This window comes from Akebia trifoliata, chromosome 14, assembly GCF_017979445.1.
Source record: "Akebia trifoliata isolate Shusen 1 chromosome 14, ASM1797944v1, whole genome shotgun sequence".
Lineage (NCBI taxonomy): Eukaryota > Viridiplantae > Streptophyta > Magnoliopsida > Ranunculales > Lardizabalaceae > Akebia > Akebia trifoliata.
Genome location: NC_141388.1, coordinates 33710122 through 33734978, shown reverse-complemented (window position 1 = coordinate 33734978; position 24857 = coordinate 33710122). Strand labels below are relative to the sequence as shown.

Sequence of the window (24857 nt, the reverse complement as noted above, 5' to 3'; positions counted from 1 at the left end):
AAGAAAAAAGAAAAAAGAAAAAAGAAAAAAGAAAAAAGAAAAAAGAAAATTAAATTGATGATGGAAGTACGATAGTAAAGTAAGATGCGAAGTAGAGCTAACAATACTCAACTCCAGGTGTAGAGGTTCCGCCACCTGGTTAACACACAAACTCCAAATCAGAGGGAGAGAATTATCCATTCGTCATGTAGTGACACGTATTTCATTATCATTGGCTAGCTTAGATGTGGACCCATCTTAGCTTAGCTTCACGCAACTCATGTGACTATGTCTACGGTACGTCTGCGTGTTAGAAAAGAGGAGAAAATAGAAAAACATAGAATAGTGTTATCAGCTCGGTCAAACCATCATCCTAAGGTTGAGGAACATAATCTTGAGAAAATCTGACTGTCTAAAAATAGGGTTGACATACTACTTGGGTCTACTACAACACTGCAAAATAAGAATTAAAAAAAAAAAAAGTCGAAAAAGGAGGGCGTTTCAGTGAAGGAGAGGAGAGAGGTTGGAGTCTCTCGCTCTCTTCTTCGGGAGTTGGAATGAAAATGCGGTTCGCTTTTCATGAAGGTCATCGCTTCCAAGGCAAGCAACAATAGAGAGAGAGAAAAAAATAGGCCTAAAAAGCTCTCTAGTCTGACTTCGAAGACGATCTGTTAACAAGAACATCAGATCAATTTCTCAACAAATAAATATATGTTTTTTCGAAAATGGCGTCTTGATTCATTCGAGGTAAACTGTAAATCTCGCAGAGTAGTTTCGATTGGTTGTTATTTTACTTGATTTTAGCTTCAATGGTGTTTGACTTGCTGAGCCTTTAAATTACTTGTTCGATTAGGTTGAGCAGGGTTTTGATCTTTGAAGGAATTGATTTTAGCTATAATGGCATCAAAACAAGGGTCGAAATCGAGAAAATCGAGTTCTAATGTTTCCAAATCTGTTAATTCTCCGTCTTCTTCAACGACAACGTCATCGAAATTGCTTCTGCAGACTTCAATTGAAGCTCAGAGTTCTCCTGCTTCTTCGTCTGCTCGAATCAAGCCTCAGTATTTCTACTCTGAAAGTGTAGAGAAATCTAAAGAAAATGTCTCGGTTACAGTTCGATTTCGTCCACTAAGGTAAATTACTTTTATGTTTGTGTTTCGATTTAATGAGACTGAGATGCGAGTAGCCTTGATTTTAATTTACTTATGATTTGCTTTCTGTGCAGTCAGAAGGAAATTCGTCAAGGAGAAGAGGTTGCGTGGTATGCAGATGGAGACACTATTGTGCGGAACGAACACAACTCGTCGATAGCTTATGCTTACGGTATGTACTTTATGTCCAATTCATGGTTCATTTGAGGTTTGCTTTATTCTATTTAGTTTAGGAAAAATTCAAGAAGCCATCTATCATCCTGCCTTCTCACCATAAACTACTGTTGATGATCAAACTAAAAGAATGAAACACAATCAATCATTCCGTGAGGAAAACGTATTTGTCCCAACTTATGGATCGTTTGTGTATATAAGATACTTGTAGCATCTAAGAAGGTGTTGGAGAGAAACACAAAGATAAGTGTGATGGCAAGATTTTAGGAAGCATTTAGTGAGTTGGCTCAATCCCAACAGATTGAGTTTGACTAGCATTGGTAGATTTTCTAGATGGGGCAGCACTTCCCCTCAAGCTGATGTGGGGTGAGCAGACCATCGGCTTGCCCTTAATAGTCGTAAAACGTGATATAGACGACTCGATCCTGGCTCATGACACAGTGAACATCAATTCCCTTGTGAATCACTCTTTCACGGATGAAATGATAGCCCAATTCTACATGTTAGGGCTCTAAGCAAGTGAATGGCTCTAATATTATCGCATCAGATGATTGGCGGTTGGTACAAATAAATTTGAAGATCTTTTAAAAGCATTTGAACACTAGATAGTTTCATAGTTGTGTGAGATAAATAGCTGTTTCAATTGGTACTTGAACAAAGCAATTGTTCGTTGTTTCTTGGTTCTCCTAGGCACAAGATTGGGATCAAGGTACAAGCAAACTCCATTTGTAGATTTTCAGTTATTGTGGTCATCAACTCAATCCGCATAAAAGACTGAAGATCAAGCATCCCTTATCAAATTTTTTGGCCATGGATGATTGTCCCTTTGAGATATCATTAGATGGGCGTGATAGTTGTGAGATGCGACATTGTGGAATGGTGCATGGATTGACATACTTGGTTTACCATGATGGTGATGTCGAGGCAAGTAAATGTTGGATATTGTAGTGTGCCTACTAGGCTGTGATAGTTTTTAACATCTACTAGAGGATCACCGTCATCCTTGAGTAACTGTCCTTTGGAGGTGGCATGAAAACTGTATGGTTGAGCTCCATATATTGATGCAAATTTAAGTAAATCAAAAGTTTACTGGGTTTGTATAGAATATCCCCTGAGGATTGCAATTTATTTCATGACCCAAAAAGAAATGCAACGGGCTCATATCTTTCACAGTGAAGTGAGCATTCAAATCTTTGATAAGAATCTTCAAACATGAAGGGTTATAACCGATAACAATAATGTCATCCAACTTATAAAAAAGAAAACAATAATGTCATCTGCATCAATATGAAGAACTATGATGATACCATTTTGAGATTGGAAAACCAAGGAGTAATCAACATGATAAGAAGTGAATCCCAATTCAAGAAGGAAACTAATGAAGCACTCAAACCAAGCCCGTGGACTTTGTTTCAAACCATACATAGCTTTGTGTTGTTTGCACACATAATGTGGAAAAAACAAATCAACAAATCAGGGAGGTTGTCCCTATGAATGTTCTGATGTAATCAGATCTGGAAATTTAGACTAATTGTGTGAAAACTTTAAGAGAAGTTGAGAAGTTAAGTTAGAAGAGAAAAATCTATTTCGAATCTATTTCATTCGACTAAAAATACTGGTTTACAACTACATTTGATGGCCTTTTTATAGGCAAAACAGAAACATAACAACTAACTAACTTCAACAACTAACTAATCAACTCTAACAACTAACTATTTCAGGTTGTTACTGACCGAAATAACAAACAATTAACTAGCTAACTAACTCTAATAACAAACGAACTTGGACTGTATCATTCTCCCATCCTTAAAAGAACTTGACCATGAGTTAGACGGCATAATAGGGCAGCAAATGTTGCACATTAAACACATTAGATGTGTTTAAATGCAGATGAAACTTCACCCTGTAAGGATTATCATTGATGCACTCCAATATTTTGCAAAGTCTTACCTTGCGAGCTTTAAGTTTGGTGCGTAAGCCACCTAACTGTCTATCCTTTCTTAAAACCACTTAAACGAAGTTGCCTACATTGTATTCAACTCTCTTCTTGTGAAGATCAATAGCTTCCTTATATTTGTTGTTCGAGCTCTCAATTTGGAATTTGATTTGTGCATGAAAATCCTTCATAAATGCTGCTATATCTTCAGCCTAGCATTGGTACTCTTGTTAGTAGGTAAAGGAACCAAATCAACAACACTTGGCTTCGAACCATAAACCACTTCAAAAGGAGATGTATTAGTAGTCTGGTTCGTTGAAGAGTTGTAAGCAAATTCAGCCAAAGGAAGAACATTATCCCAACCCTTGATATGCTCCCCAACTAGACAACGGAGCAACTCCCTAGGTTTTGATTGATAACGCCCATTTGTCCATTGGTTTGAGGGTGAAAGGAAGCGTTGAAATTCAATTTAGTTTCCATGGACTTCCATAAAGTACACCAAAAACGACTAAGGAACTTGGCATCCCTATCGGAGACAATAGTAGTAGGCACACCATGCAACTTGTGAACCTCTTTGAAGAAGAGTTTAGCAATATGTGAAGCATCCATAGTTTACTGGCATGGAACAAAGTGCGCCGTTTTGGAGAATCGATCCACAATCACCATGATAGAGTCATTCTTTCTTTGAGTGGATGGGAGACCCAACACAAAGTCCATACTAATGCATAACCAAGGTTTGGTAGGTGTCGGAAGTGGTAAGTACAACCCCGCGTTAGTAGCCACACCCTTTCCCTTTTGGCAAACATGGCACCTTTGAACATACTCTGTAATGTCCCTTGTAATTCCTGACCAAAAGTAGTCCTTTTGAAGCAATGCAAGAGTCTTATTTCGACTAAAATGACCCAAATTGTGTAATTCAACAAGAAGCTTCTCTTGTAGGGAACATTTTGACACACACAACCTCAAATCTTTGAAAAGAAAGTCATCTTTGAGTAGAAAATCAACATGTTTACCTTGCTGAATTGTATGTAGAATAAGAGCGAAATAAAGATCCTTAAAACTATCAAAATCAGCCACTGCATTCCTCATCTCTATCAATAAAGTAGCTCTTCGACTTAACCCATCAACTACCTTATTAAGAATACCCGACTCGTGCTTCAAAGAGAAAGTGAATTGTTGTAAGAAATTTACCCACTTGGCATGTTTGTTTAAGATGAGATTGACTATTTATGTACTTAAGAACTTATGGTTGGTGCAAAGAATGAACTCCTTGTAAACCATATAGTACCCCCAGTGCTTGATAGCTTGTACTATGGCATAGAACTCCAAAGCATAAGTTGAATACTTGAGCTTGGCACCATTCAACTTTTCTGTAAAGAAGGCAATTGGCTATCCTTCTTGACTAAGAACACCTCTAATTCCAACTCCCAATACATCACAATCTAGTTTAAAAATCTTATCAAAGTAGGCTAAGAACGGGAGCCTTTGTAAGTACCTTCTTCAAGAGCACAAAACTATCTTGGACTTCTTGTGTCCACTGAAATACCTTTTTGTTAAGGCAATTTGTGAGAGGGGCTGCTAAGGTGCTGAATTTTTTTGATAAACCTTATATAAAAAGTGGTATGATCGTGGAAACTTCACTTCTTGAATGCTAGAAGTTGTAGGCCAATCCACAATCGCTTTGACCTTGTCTTCATGCATCAGTACTCTATTGGAAGACACCAAATACCCCAAGACTTCTCTTTCCTCAACAAATCAAGCACTTGTTGAAGATGGGATAGATGCTCCTTCAATCCACGACTATAAATCAATATATCATCAAAGTAGACTACCACACACACTTCCAAAAGAGGTTGCAACATTTGAGTCATCACTTTCTTGAAAGTGCTAGGAGCATTGGTGAGTCCAAATGGCATGGCAAGCCATTCAAAGAGCCCATTGTATGTCTTAAAAGCGGTTTTCCATTCATCCCCCGACTGGATTCTAATTTAATGATACCCACTTTAGGGATCAATCTTGAAAATACTCTTGCACCCGCTAAGCAATCAAACATGTCATCCAACCTAGGAATCGAAAAACGGTACTTGGTGGTAATCTTGTGTATAGCCTGATTATCCACACACATTCCATCCTTCTTGGGAGTTAATAGCGTTGGGATTGCACATGGGCTAAGACTAGGCCGTATGTACCCTCGCTCCAAGATATCTTCTACTTGGTTTTAAAGCTCTTCCTTCTCTTTAGGTGTCATTCTATAGACTGCCTTGTTTGGAAGGGCTGAATTGGGTACTAGATCAATGTAATGTTGGATATCTTGCATAGTAGGCGTTTCAAGAGGAAAAACATTAGCATAGTGTTCTGGAAGTTCTTTCACAACTATTGGCTTATGAAAGTCAATAATTTCTTTTGGAATTAAAGCAACAATGTAATCACAAATAAGAATTTCCTTAATAAAACTTTTGGCAGCCTTTCGAAGTCGGAGTTGCTCAAGTTATAATTATCATCGTCTTTGGACATGAAACGAGGAGTTTGCGGCCTTTTAGCTTGCTTTATTGGAGATTGAAGGCATTAAACCATTTCAATTACAGCCTCAACTTGGCTTCGAAGGTGCCCAATTTCTTTCCGGATTAATAGCGGCATTAGCACGTCCCCGATCACGTTGATTTTGTCCTCATGGTTGTCGATTCATTTCGAATACCTGATGGCACAACTTCAATAGTCGAACACCAAAGTTTTCAGATCTGAAATTGAAAAAACAGATCTGAAAAATCTGCAATTTCAACAGATCTGAAATTTAAAACAGATCTGAAAAATCTGCAACTTCAACAGATCTGAAAATCTACAATCTTCACTGAATCTGAAATTTGAAACAAATATGAAAATATGCAATCTTTAACAGATCTGAAATTGAAAGTAGATTTGAAAATCTGCAATCTTCAACAGATCTGGAGTTAGAAATGGATTTGAAAATCTGCAACTTTAACAGATCTGAAATCCAAAATAGATCTAAAAATTTGCAATATTCACCAGATCTGAAATTGAAAACGGATATGAAAAATCTGTTATCGCTTTGATACCAAATGATGCAATCAAATTTTAAAATTTAGGCTACTTTGTGTGAAAACTTCAAGAGAAGTTGAGAAGTTAAGTCGGAAGAGAAAAATGTATCTCAAATCTATTTCTTTCAACTAAAAAAACTGGTTTACCATTTACAACTACATTTGATGGCCTATTTATAGGCAAAACAGAAACTTAACAACTAACTCAACAACTAACTCACTCACTCCAACAACTAAGGTGGTGTTTGTTACCGCTTCAAAACGCGGAGTTTACTGCGTTTGCGGTGAAAAACTGCGGTTTGCAGTGTAATTACCGTTTGGTAAAAACGGCGTTACGAAATTGCGGTTCGAAATTGCGTTTGGAAACGCAAATTTGAGAAGCGGAATATAGGCGCTTTTTTATTCGCGTTTGCGGGCGACTGATTTACCGAATAAACGGTTCGTGTGTAAATACATTTTTACCCCTGCCTCTTCTCTCTATTCACTTCGACATAACCTTCAATCGATCGATCGAACCTGTCTATCTCAGCTCTCTCTCTCTCGCACCTCTCTCTCTCTCGCACACTTCTCTCGATCTCACCTCTCCCTCTCGCACACTTCTCTCTTTATCTCACGGTCTCTCTCTCTCTCTCTCTCTGTTTTTCTTCTCTTCTCTGTCGAGGACCATCTCAGACAACTCGCACACGGACTTACCTCTCTCTCTGTCGCACACCGCTCGATCTCACCTCTCCCTCTCTCACACTTCTCTCTCTATCTCACGGTCTCTCTCTCTCTCTCTCTGCTTATTTTCTTGTCTTCTCTATCGAGGACCATCTCACACAACTCGCACAGATCTGCGTGAACCACAGATCTCGCTATCGCAAAGCAGTCTCTCTCTCTCTGTTGAGCCTCGCACACATCTGCGTGAACCAAGGAGTTCGATCGTCTCTTCTCTCTCAACAAACAGCCGAATCAAGGGATTTGTGGTTCGATTTCTCTAACCCTATAAACATGAAAATTTCTGAATTTTTTTGAATAAATTTTAGGGTCACTTGATTATAGTTTTCTTGATTATAGTTATGTTATTTCTTTCTCGACAAACAGAGATTATAGTTTTCTGGATCGATTTTTATAATCCTATAAACATGACATCAAACTAGGGGTGTCAATTGGGTACCCATTTAATCATAGCCAGGACTAGAAACTTCAGAAAAAATGGTGAACTCAACAGTAAAAAGTGGTGAGTGGTGAGTTTGAAAGTAAAAAAATGTGAACTCGACAATAAGTAAAAAAGCGTCGAGTTCGATAGTAAATATTATGAATTTGACAATATGAGGGACCATAAGAAAGCCTTGGGAGAAAAATCTATAATTTTAAAACTCATCTTAGTCAACATTCATCATATGTCTCCTAGAGATTAATCATTTGGAAATCCCTACTTTTGAGTACTTTCCAACTTTTGAACTTCTTGTTGTTAAATTCTGTTCAATCAGATAGGATTGATTCATTATGTGAGATCAATATTTTATTTTACATGGATATCCATCTTTTCCTGATTGCTAAGGTGCTCCCGAAGCATATTAATGCAAGTATAAGATATTGATCATGTGGCTAATGTTGATGCATAGAAATCAATCGTTTAGATCTCAATATTGGCCTTTTGAAATCATCCTGAAGTTGATTTCGAGTTGATCGAGCATTGGAAATAGAGTTAGAGGAATGTCTTCTTTTTGAGAATCCTCTTTTATAGATGGCTTCGTTAGCACTTAGCCCCCATATAGAAAATTCTGGTTCTGCCTCTGATTTGTTACAAGTTTTTACATCAAATGATTCCGTCCGTAGTTACTATGAAATAACCTTCATATGTGTAAACCATTTCAATAATTCCTAAATTTGTAACTTTTTCTCATATATGGGTACACATTTGCACAAGTAAGAACCTCTTTTGTCTATTTATTTTTTATTTCTAAAAGTGTGACTTACTAACTTTTGGCTGATCGCGTATAGTATAGTATGAATCAATCCCATCTCAGCCATTCGTTTGATGGTGAACCGTAAACCATATTTTTTGCTAGTATTTTGATTATAATTAATTTTAAGAAAATGAGAACCACATCTATGTTAAATGGCATCATTTAGTTCAACATTGAAGGTTAGTGACTGAAAACTGTCGGAATGTAAATTAGAAGTTATGTGGATGTATTATGTATATATGATGTAATGTGAATGTTGAATTGCATATTATGCAGGTATTTTGTTTATCAGGAAAATTTCATATGTCCATTTTTAAGAGGAGATGCTGCCGAAATTTCTGTAGAATTATTAATTTTTCTATAATTTTTTTTTGAATTATAAATATTTTAAAATTAATACAATTATTTTTAAAAATTTTATATAATTTTATTATATTTATATATATTTAGTGTAATTATATATTTATAAGGGTATTCTGGTAAATTTTTATGCATTTTGGGTGTTCTATCAACCTTAAGGGTATTCTGGTCATTTTACCCTAAACAGCAGATTCTAGAAGCTGTATCAAACAATAATTACTAGATTCTGGTCAACAGCACAGCATTTTTACGAAGCTGTAACAAACAAGTTTTTCAATGTTTCAGCTTCTGACAGCAGATTCTGACAGCAGATTCTAACAGCAGAAGCTGACAGCAGATTCAGGCAGCTGAATCAAACGGGGCCTAACTATTTCAGGTTGTTACTAACAGAAATAACAAACAATTATCTAATGAACTAACTAACTAACTTGGATTGCATCACGTTCACCTGTAGAATGCCATTCAAATGTGCATCTTAAGCATCAAGTTGTTACATGGGCCATCGGAAATGACCAATGATGGCCAAAAGAACCCAAATGTTTGACGGCTTAGCTGTCAGGCTAAATGTTTCTATGTAGTCTAGACCTGTTCTTGATGGTAACCCTTAGCAACAAGGTAAGGTGTCGTTAGGATGTCGTTCATTCTTAATGACCCAGTGACATCCAACTATATTTTGAGCGTGAAGAGGTGGAACAAGGGTCCTCGTGCCAAGTTTTTGTAAGGTTGGTAACTCAAATGGCTTGCACCCCTCCATGTAGAACTTTTAAAAGCTCGAGTAAAGTATGTTGGTTCCACCATGTTAGTAGTGGGCTAGTGGCACGCAGCCCAATATGAAAGAGTGACGGGTGCAAGAGAAGACACGTTTCTTGAGATGCCATCCTTGAGCCATATCACCATGAGGTTGGTATTCAAGTGTGAGGTACGGTTTAGTCAAGAGAGGAAGGAGGGATGGGTTTGATTTGGTGGTGGGTGTAGTTTTGGTGTGGGTAGAGATAGTGGAGTAAGAAAGTATGGGATTGATGTTTGTATTTGAAGAATAGGTCGGAACGGAGGGAGGTGAGGAGTCGGTGGATGATGAAGTAGTTGGAAGGGGGTGCTGTGGTGAGAGGTGGTAAGGGATAAATGGGATGGAAGGGTTCTAATGAGTGCATGATGTAGTGTAACTAGGAGAGGGAACCCTTATTGCCAAGTTGCAAGAGACCAAACCCAATATAAACTTCTGTCTTCGTTAAGAGTTACAAGTAAAGTTGTGAGGAAGCTTGTTGAAATGGAAATAGGTTTCATTGAATATAACATGATTGGGAACACTTAACACAACAAATGGTGGGATTAAGACAAAGATATCCTTTATTGAGGATATCTAACCATAAGAAGAGAGTTTCCACACCAAGAGTCTTCCTTGAAACGCACTCTCCTCCCCGAACCCACCTTGGAATTAACCCATTTGTGAAACGAACAACTTCATAATTCCTTTCCAAACACCACATACAAACGATACCCTAGACGGGTCGGGTCTCCAACCCAAATGAATCAACCTCGAACTTCGAAGCCACAACCTTCCTCCTCCACTCCAAATCTCCATAATCATTTTCCAAGCAATGCCGAATTCATGACACAAAGTCTTCTTAAACCTAAACCACCCTATGCTTTTGGACTACAAGTCTTTTTCCAAATGGAACTTCTTCTTCCCCTCTTTGTCATTCCAAAGAAAATCCCTGAACAATTTCTCTAACCGAATTTCCACACAGCTTGGCAGGGTAAACAAAGATAGGAAATAAACTAGAATGCTGGCCAAGACACTCTTGATGAGAGTAAGCGTACCCCCTTTGAAAGGTATCTGAATTTCCTTGAGGAAAGTCTCCTGTTCACCTTCTCAATCACCGGTTCCCACACTGTTTTGCTCAAATGGGGTGCTCCCAATGGAAGACCCATATAGATAAAAGGAAGAGAACCCACTTCACAGCCCAAACAAGCTGTCAACCACTTGAACCTCGGAATGTTACCTACCGCAAATACCTTACATTTTTGAAAGTTAGCACCTAAACTCGAGACTGCCTCAAAACAAGTAAGGACCCCCTCCTAGGTAATTCAACTGCCTCATCGACTCCTTCACAAAAACTAATAAGTCATCGACAAATTGTAAGTGTGAAACCATCTCTCCTCTGCTTATTGCCGCAAAACCCTCTAATTCGCCACATTCCACTACATTGTTGATCATTCTTCCAAGCGCTTCAGCCACAATAATGAGCAAAAAAGGAGAAAGCTGGTCCCCTTGAACTCTTGAAAAGACCTTTTGACGATCTATAAACCAAAATTGAAAAAGAAGCCAAGGAAACACACATCATAATTCAACGCAGCCATATCCCCAAACCATCCGATGAAGCATGTATATGAGGAAACTAATCATAGGCCTTCTTCAAGGTACCCTTGACTTCCTTCTAGCATCGATACACTCATTGGCAATAAGAATATCATCTCGAATTTGCCTCCCATTCAAAAAAGCTCCTTGAGCTGACTCGATAATCCCGGGAATAACCACTTTCAACCTTGAAGCCAATAATTTAGAAATAATCTTATACACCAAACACACAAGACTAATAGGTTTCAGATCTGCGATGTCCTCCACCTCAGATTTCTTTGGGATCAAGGCAACAAATGAACAATTAGAGCTAAAGTCTAAAAAACATTTTTGTGGAAATCTTGCATCACCTTCATGAAGTTTGCCTTAATAACATCGCTACAAACTTTGAAAAAAGCCATAGAGAATCTGTCTGGATCGGGGGTCTTATCATTACTAAACCTCGAGACTGTCCTAGACACTTCTTACTCTTCAAAAGGTCTCTCCAACCAAACCCGATGCTCCGGAGAGTTTTGATCAAACGGCAACCCATCTAACTTTGGTCTAGCCCGATGATTCTCATAATGCAACTTCTTGTAGAAATTACAAATTGAGATAGCCACATTTTTTTTGATCAGTAACGAAATTTATTGAGAAAGTGTTTGAGAAGACCTACTAAAGATACAAAATAACTGAAGGAAAGGCAATGGAACAAACCCATTCCCATCGAGCGAAAAAGTCCTCGAAGAAGACACCCCTAGACTTGGCAAACACCTTACAAAAAAAAAAAAAAAAGATATAAGAAAGGGTCGACAAAGAAACCTTAGAAGTATCCAAGCCCTTGTCTTCAAAGCATCTTTTGTTTTGCTCCTTCCAAATCTCCCAGCAGATAACAAACAAAGTAAACCTCCAAAGAACTTTCTTGGCATCGGAGAACTGAGAACCCCACTCCTGTCAAGATTGAAACAAAGACAAGACAGACACAGGAAAACAACCCTCCATACCAAACCTCCTAAGAAGAAATTCCAAATTTCTCTCGTGAATGCACAATGTAAAAACACATGATCAATAGTTTCCTCATCCCTTAACCAAAGCAAACAAACATTTGGCCCTCGCACACCTTTTCTCATAAGTTGGTCCATAGTCAAATTCTTCCTCAAGGAAGCACACAAAATGAAAAAACCACCTTTGAGGGAACTTTCTGACACCGCACCTCCTTTGCCGGAAAACTTGCACTTGTGAGCACCAATGACTCGTAGAACAAGCTCACCGAGAATGCCCTTGAACAAGTGTTTGCCCAATGACGCCCATCTAACGCCCCTATGTTAACCCTCTCTATCTCCAAACAATGTAAAAGCAACAACACTCCTTCCATCTCCCAATCATTAATGTTCCTTCTAAAGCCTAGATCCCACCTGACATGTCTTCTTCTTGGGTAAAGAAGGAATACACTGGTAGACCCTTCTTTGTAGATAATAAGAAGAGTTGAGGGAAGCTCAACATAAGCGGGGTCTCCCCGCACCAAGCATCTTCTCAAAATCTAACTCTATCCCCTCAAGCCTACAAATCTGATTCTATTTTGAAAATCTAGAATAACTTTAAGGATTCCTTTCCTCACTCCACAATCGTAGGATTGCTGCGCTTCCTTGCTCTCGCACCCAAAAGATTCAACACTAAACTTCGCTTCAACTACCTTTCTCCACAAACTATCCACCTTGAACATGAACCTTCAAAGCTACTTTCCCAACAAATCTTGATTCATGGACTTTAGACTTCTTATACCCAAACTCCTTTGCACCTTAGGACAACAAACTTTCTTCCAACTCACCAGATGAACTTCCTTTTCCCCATTTTATCATGCCACAAAACATCCCGAAAAAGCTTCTCCAAACTCTTAGGCATGGTAAATAGAGACAAAAAATAGACTAGAATGCTTGCCAACACGCTTTTTATAAGAGTAAGCTTCCTCCCATTTGAAAGGTACCTTGCTTGCTAGGAACGAAGTCTCATGTTAACTTTTTCAACTATGGGCACCCACATTGCTTTGCTTAGATAAGGAGAACCCAAAGGTAAACCCAAGTGAAGGGAAAAGAACCCAATTGGCAACCCAAACATGCCGCAAGAAGACGAGCTCTCGGCATTTCCCCGATAAAGAAAACTTTGCTCTTACGGTAATTCACCACCAAACTTGAGATTGCCTCAAAACTACACAAATTTTTCCCAAAACACTAACTTTCTTTTCTGACACCTCGACAAAAACCAATAAATCGTCTACAAATTGTAAATGAGAGATTGAAGGACCACCATGGGCCGGAGATAAACCTTCCATGTCACCGTTGGCGACAGTATTACTAAGCATGCTACCAAGGGCCTCAACTACGAATAAGAAGAGAAATGGTGATAGTGGATCATCTTGCCTTTGCCTTCTTGAGCTTCTAAAGAAACCTTCCGAGGTACAATTAACAAGGACAGAAAACGAAGCTGAGGAAACACACATCATCACCCACCACATTTTCTTCCCCCACCACCCAATCACTTTCCACTTTAATCCTTGAGATATGATTAATATGAAAATTTGGTACTTCGATTTCAAATTAACCCTTCTAGTTCTCTTCTCCATTGCCAACGCTACGATTTCTTACTTTTTATCAATGGTTTCAATCTTCCTGAGCAAATCTTTCTTCCTCTACTCAACTCTCCCAAAGGTCTCAACATTCCAACTCTTTAGTTTCTCTTTGATTGCCTTTAATTTTAATTTGAACACAACACCTGGCCTCCCCATAAACACCTACTCATCCTACCAACCTTGAATCAAAACTTTAAAATTTGGGTGTTGAAGCCACATATTTTCAAAACAAAAAGGAATCGATCCCTTTCTTACCATTCCAGTGTGCAAAGTGATCAAAAGCCAGATTGGGGATAGTTTCCTGAACAATATCGTTGAAGTGCTCCTCCCAATTGCTATAAGCCAGAAATCTATAAAAGGCTTTTAAAGAGAGAATCAAAGCTGGAATGTACGAGACCCAAAATCAAGGAAGTTGCTAGCTTGATAGTCGTGAGATAAGACGTGGGATAGTGCATGAACTAACATACCTGATTGACCGTGAAGGTGATGTTGCGCCGAGTAAATGTTAGTTATTGAAGTTCTCCTACTAGATTCCTGTGGTTTGTAACATCCACTAGAGGATCACCAATTCACCATCATTCTAGAGTAATTGTCCTTTTGAGTTGGCAGTAGAATTGCATGATCAAGCACCATCCATTGATGCACATTTAAGTAAATCAGAGGTAAATTGGGCTGGGCTTAGACCCATAGCTCAATTGGTTTGACACATTGCAAAACAACTTTGAGGTTGTGGGTTCAAGTCCAGCTTACCCATAAAAAAAGAGTTAAATTGGGCTTGTGATGAGAATAGCTCGTGAGGATTTCTATTGAGATCTAGAAAGAATGCCTGGGCCAAGATCTTTCGTTATGAGGTGAGAGTTCATCTTTGATAAGGGTCTTCAAACATGTGATCACTCTTCATTCGTTTAAAATTCTCTCTTTCTAACAAATATTTATCAAATCAAGAATTACAATAACAACACAATGGAGATGTTTTTTTACAAATTAATAATCGAAAGAACGCAACCAAGGAGTTTTTAAAAGATGATTCAGATCCAATATTTCTTGAATAAAAAATTTAAATTAGAAAGATTTTATAAAACCCTAGAAAATCCGATGGAAGAAAGAAAGAAGTATTTGAAGTAATTGTAAATAAAAATCCGATCGTAGAAAGAAAATTTAAAGATATAGACCAACCTAGGAAAAAACTACATGAGAAAATCCTAGAACAGGCCTAGTGACTCAAAATATAAAGAGAAAATTTATGTTTCATGAACAACTCATAATGAGCCAGTTTTTCAAAAATTCTTCTTCGAGAGAAGTGATTTTTGTGGCAACTCCTAAGAAAAGAGCTTCTAACTTATTATAATTTATTTTATTAGATCTTTATTTATTTCATTTTCTATATAAGTTTTGTAGTTCTACTTAGCATTTTTATAAGAGCATTTCAAGGCTTCCACTTCATATTGGCTTGATTCTTACTTTTCAGCTCACAAAAGCGATCCACCCTCATAGATGCGTCACATTTTTTAAAACATTGGGTGTTTTTACCAACTATCTAACATGTTCTGATCTGGAGGACAAAGTGCAGGTCACCGCATTGAAGATTGGGTCCGTTTATGAGAATTTAAAACTTGTTCAATTTGATAATAAAGTGATAATTCATGATTTTTTTTTGCTGATCTTTTGTATGTGTGAAAAAAGTTTAGAACATGGTGTCTAGCCCATATAGGGTTTTTGCAACATAAATTCTTTTGTCATTATGGACAAGTGTTCATTCGAAACCTCAGTTATGATGAGTTATGGATTAGTTAGGCATATTATACATTATGAATATTATTTCATACTTTTTAACTTACAAAGAAAAATAATTATGAGTCTTATCATTCAATGATTTGAATATTGATTCAAATTGAGTCCTACTCATTGATTTTATGATCCAATTCTATTCTGACAACATTTTTTTTGTTTTTGTTTTTCTGATTATAGATCGAGTATTTGGTCCTACAACCACAACACGCCATGTTTACGATGTGTCTGCACAACATGTCGTTACTGGAGCTATGGAAGGCGTTAATGGTAACCAATTATGATCTTATTGCTTGATCACTGTTATTGCTAGACTTAGGGATGTTAGAACCATTGTTGACTTTGTCGAAATGTATTACATGTGGGCTTAGACCCATAACTCAGTTGGTTTGAAACATTGCAAAGCAACTTTGAGGCTGTAAGTTCAAGTCCATCATCATCATCATCCTCTCAACCACCACCTTCCATTTAACTTTCTAGATTTATACCCACACAACTTACATACTACTAGATTCTTTTCATTTGGACTACGGTAATGACCGTATTTCCAAGCGGGAACTTAGGATAATCCATAGAGATATTTATTGATCTTTTCCCAATATCACGAACAAGATCCAAGAATAAGATTAGTTAATGGAGCAGAGAGATAGGTATGAGGAGCAACTGGTGGCGAGAGAAGGGATGATTGGATCATTCGATTTAGGCCTTAGGGAAGAGTTGACCGACAAGGACGACAAACTAATTTCTAAGTTTCTAAGTTCTAGAAAAACAACTACAAGTAATAACTATTAAAGCAAAAAAGTATATAAATTATAAATACCTCAACGTCAACTTGAGTAGTATTAGTAGAAGAGAAAAAAGATGATGATAAATTGATATTTGAAGGTTGATTTGATTCTTAAGTCTTGTCTTGAGTAGAAGCCTTGAAGGTTAATAGAATTAGAATTTAGAATGATAGTTGAATTTGAGTGATGCTTGATGCTTGATGCCTCGACCCTTGATCAATCTTGATTCTTGAGTTGAGTTCTTGACTTGAATCTTCTTGATTCTTGAAGTTGAAGGTTGAAGCTTGAAGTTGGACACTTGATTCTTGAACTTGAATGATGTATCTTAAATCTTGATGATCTTCAAATTTTTGATGAATGATGAGATGACTTCACTTGAACTTGATTTTTGATTCTTGCCTTCAAGTCTTGAGAGTTGAGAGTGAGTGATAGTGAGTAAGTGAGTTGAGAACTTGAGACGTGAGAGTTGAGAGTGAATGATAGTGATTAGTAAGTGAGAGATTTAAGAAGAATTGAAGAAAGAAAGAGATTTGAGCTTAAAGAAGTAGTAGAGAGTAGAGGGTAGAGAGTATGTTGTAGATGAAGTATAGTGGTATTTATAGGAAAGGGTGGTTTAAAGCCAAAAAACAAAAAACAAATCCATGTCCAACGGTCATATTTCTGACCGTTGGACACTATGCCATCGCATGCTTTCCGGACAGCACATTCTTGTATATGCGAGGGTGGCATATGCAATTTTGGTTTGGGATTTCGCATATGTGATCACATTTGACAACACTGGTCAGCACAGTGCTATTCAACCTTAAATAATTCTAGGGGATCTGCTTTAAGGCCATTTTTTAGTCCCATTAGTTCTTTTACAGGTGTTACAGATATTTTTCGTATGGCCTTATATAGCTAATGACTCTCCTCTTTATTACCTTAATTCAAACTGCAAACTATAAAGGTCTTGTGTAAGGTGGGGATTTCGTAAATCTTAATAACTTTCATTTCAGGAGACGTCTCCACCTTCAAGAGAATGTGAGAAAGTAAATATATATACTTGGGGGGAGGGAGGGATATGGAAGCTCCATTAGTAATCAAAGAGAGAAAATAGTCATTAAATATTGTTATGGCTGAAAGTGTGCTGGGCCATGGCTAAAAATTCACAATAGTGCAATTTAGGCCTAATCACGAGGTCTATATAGTCCTGAAAAATCTTAATTTTTAGCTTAGGCTAACGTGTATGGCTCTTGCATTGTTGAGTGATCTTAAGAGGTTTGATAACCATCCCCTAGTCGACTCCCTTCTATCTAAGAGATTTGATAATCTCCACGGTTTACTATCAATGACGTCTGTCTGATTGTTTTTGCTGATTTTCTCATCCATTGTCTTCATTTTTTAGGAATACTTTTGAAAATATGAATGCTTTTACAAGTTTGCTTTATTGTTCACATTTTGTCAAACTTAATCCTCAAAATCTTTCCCATCACTTAAGCACCCAAGGCATTCATAGAAGTCTTAGAATGTTGTTTCCTTGCCATTATTTTTGTCACTGCTCTGATGGTGATAATAATGTTAACAAAAATAATAACTTAATTTATGCTTCACCTATGAAGTTAATTTATGTGTTGATAAAGTTAGTCACAATTGTTACAAATAGAGATTGTTGAATTAAATTTTTTCTCTTGATTGTTGTAATTGTCACTTGGACTATGCTTTGCTAATGATCTGGTACAATAACTATTATTTATTTATTTATTTTGTTCCATCAGGTACAATTTTTGCTTATGGTGTGACAAGCAGCGGGAAGACCCATACAATGCATGTGAGTTTAAGGATTAGCCTCCCTGTTTTCTCTCCCTCTTTTTATAGGCAATATATATAAATTTTAAAGGTAACAGAAACATATACACATAGATAGGAGGTTGGGAAAACCTACCTAATAGATAAGGTAATGGAAAGAGAAGGAAAAGAAAGACAATAAACAAGCTAACTATCCATCTTTTGATACAATTACGTCGCATCTAAAACATAAGGTCTTCAGAAGAAGTTCCTGGATTCTGAAAAACAATTTGGACCACATGAAGACATAAGCTTTAATGTTGAAAATGATGGCATGATCCCATAGACCATTTCTCCCAAAACCTGTCATTGTGTTCTTTCTAAAGACCCAGATAAACGCTAAATATTGCTAATCTCCAAAGCATCTCGACTCCAGAATAAAAAGCGTTTAATACCAATCTGGGAGAAATCAACTACAAAACAGGGAAAGGACAACAAATGCAAACATGATGAAGGATAAGATGGTTTACTGCATCGTTGGATCAGGAAATTAATGATCAACTGTCAAGATTTTATCTAAGGTAGCAGTTCAAATAGAAAAATCAATCTTGGACCCCAAATGAAGGTTGCAGGAAAGGGAAAGTCTTAATGGTAAATTCAAAGCTGATTAAAAAGATCTAATTGTTAACAGGCCATTGACATTCCTCAACTACAATCCTTCATCATCAACATGGGGGAAGGGAATATTGTTAATTTGAGCAATCAATTAAGTGATATGTTCTATTTACCAGTCATTGAGAAACTCCATAAACCAAAATCTCATTATAGTGCATTGTTGATTTTTCCTTTTACATAGACGAAAGAGATTCAGATACAAATCTTTGGGCTGAGATTTTGGACACCAGATATCCTATTGGATCCTACCTCTTTGCCTACTCTGAAGTTTGATTGATGTTTGCACACCAAATCCTTGGGCGGAGATTTTGCACACCAAATGTCCTCCCAAAATTGGATCCGACCTCCTTTGCCCACTTTAAAGTTTGAGCATAATCCATTTGACAAAATCTGGAAGCTCGCTATGTATACCATTCCAAATTCTACAACCATAATAGGAACCAACCGCACCACTTTCCCCATTCTAGATTTTGCACACCAATCCTTGGGCGGAGATTTTGCACACCAAATGTCCTCCCAAAATTGGATTCAACCTCCTTTGCTCACTTTGAAGTTTGAACATAATCCATTTGACAAAATCTGGATGCTCGCTATGTATGCCCTTTCCAAATCCTACAACCATAATGGGAAACAATCTCACCACTTCCCCACTATAGATTTCTGCTTTTGTACTTTGAACTTATGCCCATTAAAAGATTAGACTTCTTATCTCCAAATCCCTAGTACCACGTGCTCTAATGAGCTTGATTCATGATTCATGACTTCTTTCCTTTGGTTCCAAACTACCCTGATTTTAGGGACACATTGATGCAAGGCGATTCAAACTTAACCTAAGATGATGATTTTGAGATCAAGAATAATTACCAAAGGTTCATAAAATAAACTAATTCTACCATAGATTACTAAAGAAAATCATATAAATGATTAAAAATGATTCTTAGGCTTAGTAATCCTACATGGCTACTCCCAAATATTAAAATGAGGGATCCTAAGGAAGATAGGACTTTCAAAGGAATTTAGGGTCTCAATCTAATACCTGTGAAGATTTTCTTAGTCACAAGCAAGGGTTTCAAGAAAATGTAATAGGCTCAAAAGGTTTTAGTGGCTATTGTGGAAGTTTCAACAATCCCCATTGGCTATATATTCAAAAGACTAAGGGTGTGTTTGAAAATGGAAAGTTGCATGAGAGAGCCCGTGACTTGTGCTTGTTACTTAAAATTGCGTGTTTGATAAATTTAACCCATGCAAGTTAAGAGCTCTCGGACTCTTCAACTTGCGGTTTTACACGTCTTTCAACTTTCATAGATTTTGATGAATGTTGAGAACTCTCAACCTCATCAGGTTATCTCTCCTCTTCCCCAGACCATACTCTGCCTGCCCTCCTCTCCTTCTCTCTCCTTCAAATCAACAACTATTCCCGTCAAGTATCCTAACATCCGCATCTTCTTCTTCCTTGTCTCCATCTCTCTCCTCATCTCCATACCCATACCAATCTCAAGTTCCACCACCAATTCGTTGATCCCTACAATGACATCGTCTTAACTTATATCTAGAAATTAGGGGAACATCTCCCTCCTCTGTCTCATCTAACCAAGTTAATCAACTTGAATCAATGGCTATGATCCTCAACAATGATCTCGATAAGCTCAAATCATGTAAACTATTTGTGGGTTTCAAACACAATGAGTATATGATTTTTGCTTCTCAAGTTGCTTTGACCTATGAGACTATCCTTCCTACTAATGTTGGTAATGGGACCCTTTTGCTGGATTTCCAATGGATGATCTCCAAATTGGGATGAAATTGCTAGTGATTTGAATCATATGTTGACTCATATTGATTTTGTGGGTACCCAGTTTGAAATTGGCTACTAATTTGCCATTAATACCATCGAATATTGTAGGGAAATTTCTGGTGGTTCTATAAAGGGGAAGAAGGTTGAAGCAAAAAAAAAAAAATTGCATCTTTTATTTTGTCAAACACTCAAGTTAATATTAACTTTCAGGTTCAACTTTCAAAAGTTGAACTTCTGGAAGTTGAATTGTCACGAGTTCAACTCCCATCTTTAACTATCCTTTGCCAAACACACCCTAAACGCAAAGGTTTGCAATTACAAATATGTTGTAATAAAGTTAAAGGGTTAGTATGTGGTTATATTTGGGGTGTAGGAAAGTGGGCTAGGGTTTCTTGATGATAGAATTAGGGTTTACAAGGGGTTGACCAAGAAAATTGTGGCTATAAATTTATGGACAACAAATTATATCGACAAAAAAAAAAAAAAAAATAGAGAAGAAAATTAATTAAAGGGAGAAGATGAAAATATATGGTAATTACCTTGGAATCACACCAAGAAAATTAATCCTACCTTGAAATCACATAAAAAAGAGCCATGTCTTCACACCACCCATCCAATATCTGGAAAAACTTGTAAGTTTTATTCAATCTCTCATCAATCATAATAATAATAATAATCTGGAATAATGTCTTCAGAAATATTTATGTAAGACTCAAAACCCTTATCTAATCTCAACCATCCAATTAACATAACAAGATCTAATGGCTTGAAATAAAATTTAAATATAAGAAAACCAAAAAATACCATCTATGTTTCAATCTTATAACTTTATCTCCCTTGGATTTTTAACCTATAAAAACTAACTAGAGAGACATGATAAAGTTACCAAATTGCCATTTTACATCTATACTATGACCATGGATTAATAAAACATAAAAAGAAGCCTAAATACTAACCCTAATCACTAAAATAGACCCTCATAAACTTAAAACTAAATAAAACATAAAATCTAACTAATGACTGGATGAAAAGGCCTCATGATCTCAAAAGTCTTCTTCTCACACACCGACTTGCATTTTACCGAACAACTTATGGGCTTCTAATTTATCATTTCACTATTAATCTCTATTTAGTTTTTTGATCTTCTTTGCGATGGACATGTGTATAGACAATAAAGACGTGTAGTACACTAGGATACTAGGCAAGATGTTCTTAACTAACATAACACTACCCCACGTTGGAGTGTGAATATTTCCAAGAACCTAATTTACAACCAAGTCTCTCCATGACAGGATCTCAAATGTTCTTGGACCTATCTCAACTCCCTAGATAGTACCCCAAGATGTGAGCTCAAGAGTTTCCAAGCACCATAACCCAAAACTCCAACTGAAGCCTCAAAATTGTCGATATCCTCAACTACCACGAGTTTTACTTTTGCAAAAATTGATGTTCAAACCAGAAACTACCTTAAAACAATACAATAATTGCCTCAACGTTTTTAGTTGAGAAACAAAAGTTTGGATCAGTATTAAGGTTTCATCAGCAAATTGTAGATTTGAGATCTTCGGACCTTCGTCTTCCATTGAGAACCTTTCCAAAGAACCCCCATCTGCTAGTCTGGGTATCATTCTTCTCAATTATTGTAGCAACAGTGAAGATAAATGGTGAGAGGAGCTTTCCCTTCCTCAAACCCAACGAGCTCCTAAACTAATTGGCTGAAGAACCATTAATTGAAATAAAGCGAGGCCGATGATACACATATTTGAACCCATTTTCTTACATCAAAACTCATCCTCCTTGGAAAATAGTTCAAGAACCCCTTAATTTACATGTTACTAGGTTTTTTTCCCATGTCAATGCTACAAGCAATCTTGGCCGAACATCTTCTTGAATCAATACATTCGTTTTCCTTTCAAATATTTGCTTTCCTTTTTTGATAGACAACATTTTCCTTTCTAATGCTCCTTGTTCTGTTAATTTATATATATTTTTTATAAGTATTGTGTTAATATAATTGAGGGGAGAACAATTTGAATTTTTGATGCTAGCATTTTTGCTATGATAGCATCTTGTGCACACAATCTACCAAACTAACAAGTCCGAAATTTGTGATGTTGTTTTCTATCTATGTATAGAAATTAGGATAACAAAGGTTTTAGAGAAAAAATAAAGAGACTCCTCATCTTGGAATTCCTCGACCACTTTCATGAAGTTTGAAAATAATTCATAGTGGGGCCTAGTGCTTCATCATCACTTGAGCTCTTAATAATGCCTAAAGGCTTCTTCTTATCCTCAAAGGATCTTTTTATCCAACGTCTTTGAGTGCACAAGATTTTATCAGGATAGAGGCCATCCAATAAGAGTTTTAAAGATTCAATATTAGAATACTACTCTATTGGCCCCTTCCAATTTTCTCCTCCCACTCCAAGTGTTTACCATCGATCAAGAGTTTAGATATAAAGTTAGACTTCCACCCCACACCCACATTGTCCTTAACTCATGACATTAACTCTAGTGTGTAATTTTGTGTTGTCCAATTGATGAGGTTGTTTTCTCTTTAGCTTGGCCCTTTTTGAAGTTCTTGTAGATTGGCGGTTGTCTTTTTTGATCTTCTACAATATTTCACCTTGTCAATGAAAAATATTACTTCAATATGATTGAATTCTTCCCATTGAAGTTTTGTTTAGCTGTCCTCGTATATGGCATAGTTGGTAAGTCATCATCACCACCCATTGAAAGTCTATGAAAAAGATAGCTGGTTACAAGTTGTTTCTCCTAAGGGTTTGCTTTGAATATGACCTTACTAGGTTCATTGCTAAACCAACTTCCTTTTGTGGTACTTGTAACTGGGACAGCTAGCATCAAAATTCTACCAAATTGATTTTAACCAGAGAAGTAAAAATTTCTATTTTAATTTCTTGATCTAATTTAATATCTTGGACCTTGATTGCAAATGAAATCCTTTATTGCTTTCCTTCAATCAGGGCCGTTGGTTGTGAAATAATTTTCTTCATCGATTAAGTTGTTTACATTGTGCATTTCTTTGTAATTATTCTGAAATGAAATTGTAACATGCCACTGTTTGAGCTTGAAAGAGGCATATTGCATCCTATCCCCATTGTCCATTGTGCTAATCATCATGATATCATTTTTCATTATATTATGCTATGATTTAAAATAAGTTGGTTACTCAGAGATCAATAATGCATTTATTTTGGAAATCTTCCATTATGCTAATGTTGGTATCATACAAATGACAGGGTGATCAAAGGTCCCCCGGAATTATACCATTGGCTGTTAAGGATGCATTTAGTATCATTCAAGAGGTATTGTAAATGGGATGTTTATTTATTATTACAAGCTTCTTAACTATTTATGATATTACTTAATCTAATAATGGTTGATGTCATAGACTCCAAGTCGAGAATTTCTCTTACGTGTGTCATATCTGGAGATATACAATGAGGTGAGCTTTTTTAAGCTCTGACAAATTATTTTCTTTAGAATGTTATGTTAACATTTTTTATGTTTCATATGTTCTTATAGACTAACATTTTAGTTTTGTGATCTTGGATGACAGTTTTTGATTCTTAAGATTTAGAGTTTATTTAGTTGAAGTTATGCTTTTTATATGATTTACTTTGTATTTATTTTTTGTTTGTAGTTTGTACTCCATAGTTCATTAGCACACTAAAGTTGATTGGTTGGAAATAGCTTGAAGCAACCATTTTTTATTTATTTTTGATAAGTAAAGATACTTTATTAATAAAAAAGGGAGATCGAGGTGACCAACCCGGATACTAAGAGAACATACAAAAAATAAACCCACAAAAGTAGACACAACTACAAAGAGCACTGCCCTTCCTTCAAATTACCAACCCTATCCCATCTGACAAGAAAATGTTCAAAAAAGTTACTCTTTAAAACTTTACATGTCTTAGTCCAAAAACACAGAAAAGAGCCAAAATCAAAACAATAAGATCCTGAATGGAATTATCCTTCCCTTCAAAGATACGACTATTCCTTTCTTTTCAAATGCCCGAACAAACTGCAAATGAAAGCAAGCCCCAAAGGATTCATTTTGACTTTCGAAATGGAAGATCACAATACAACCAGGAGTCGAAAAGTGTGCAGACTGAGGAGGGGGAACATCCAACCAAACCAAAAACGGATATAAAGTAATTCCATATCTGATTTGCAACGGAACAATGAAAAAGCACATGGATGGCAGATTCTCCACTAGCAAAACATGATGAGCAAAAAAGTTAGGAGAATGGAAACATCTCCTAATAATCTGATCCAAAGTAGGCAATCTCCCAAGAGCAGCTGACCAAACAACCACTGAAATTTTCAGAGGCACTTTCCTACCCCAAATAAAGAAGTGCGGAAAAACAGAAGGCTGATCCAACGATCCCACAAGATAACCTCACAAACAAACGACCATCGTTAGAATCCCAAATTTGGCAATCTTCAACCCT

At 36.8% G+C, this 24857-nt stretch overlaps 1 protein-coding gene across 1 annotated transcript in view; it reads left to right on the top strand.

Moving 5' to 3' along the window:
* Nucleotides 1–462: 462 nt before the first annotated feature.
* The window catches only part of LOC147386876 (P-loop containing nucleoside triphosphate hydrolases superfamily protein), a 49765-nt gene continuing 25370 nt past the window's right edge, over nt 463–24857 (top strand). The window contains exons 1-7 of the mRNA XM_086423062.1: nt 463–726; nt 833–1112; nt 1205–1302; nt 15541–15630; nt 17900–17952; nt 23640–23705; nt 23792–23845. Of these exons, the coding sequence (XP_086279188.1) occupies nt 877–1112; nt 1205–1302; nt 15541–15630; nt 17900–17952; nt 23640–23705; nt 23792–23845 (597 nt within the window). The 5' untranslated portion in view covers nt 463–726; nt 833–876. The remainder of the gene's footprint in view (nt 727–832; nt 1113–1204; nt 1303–15540; nt 15631–17899; nt 17953–23639; nt 23706–23791; nt 23846–24857) is intronic.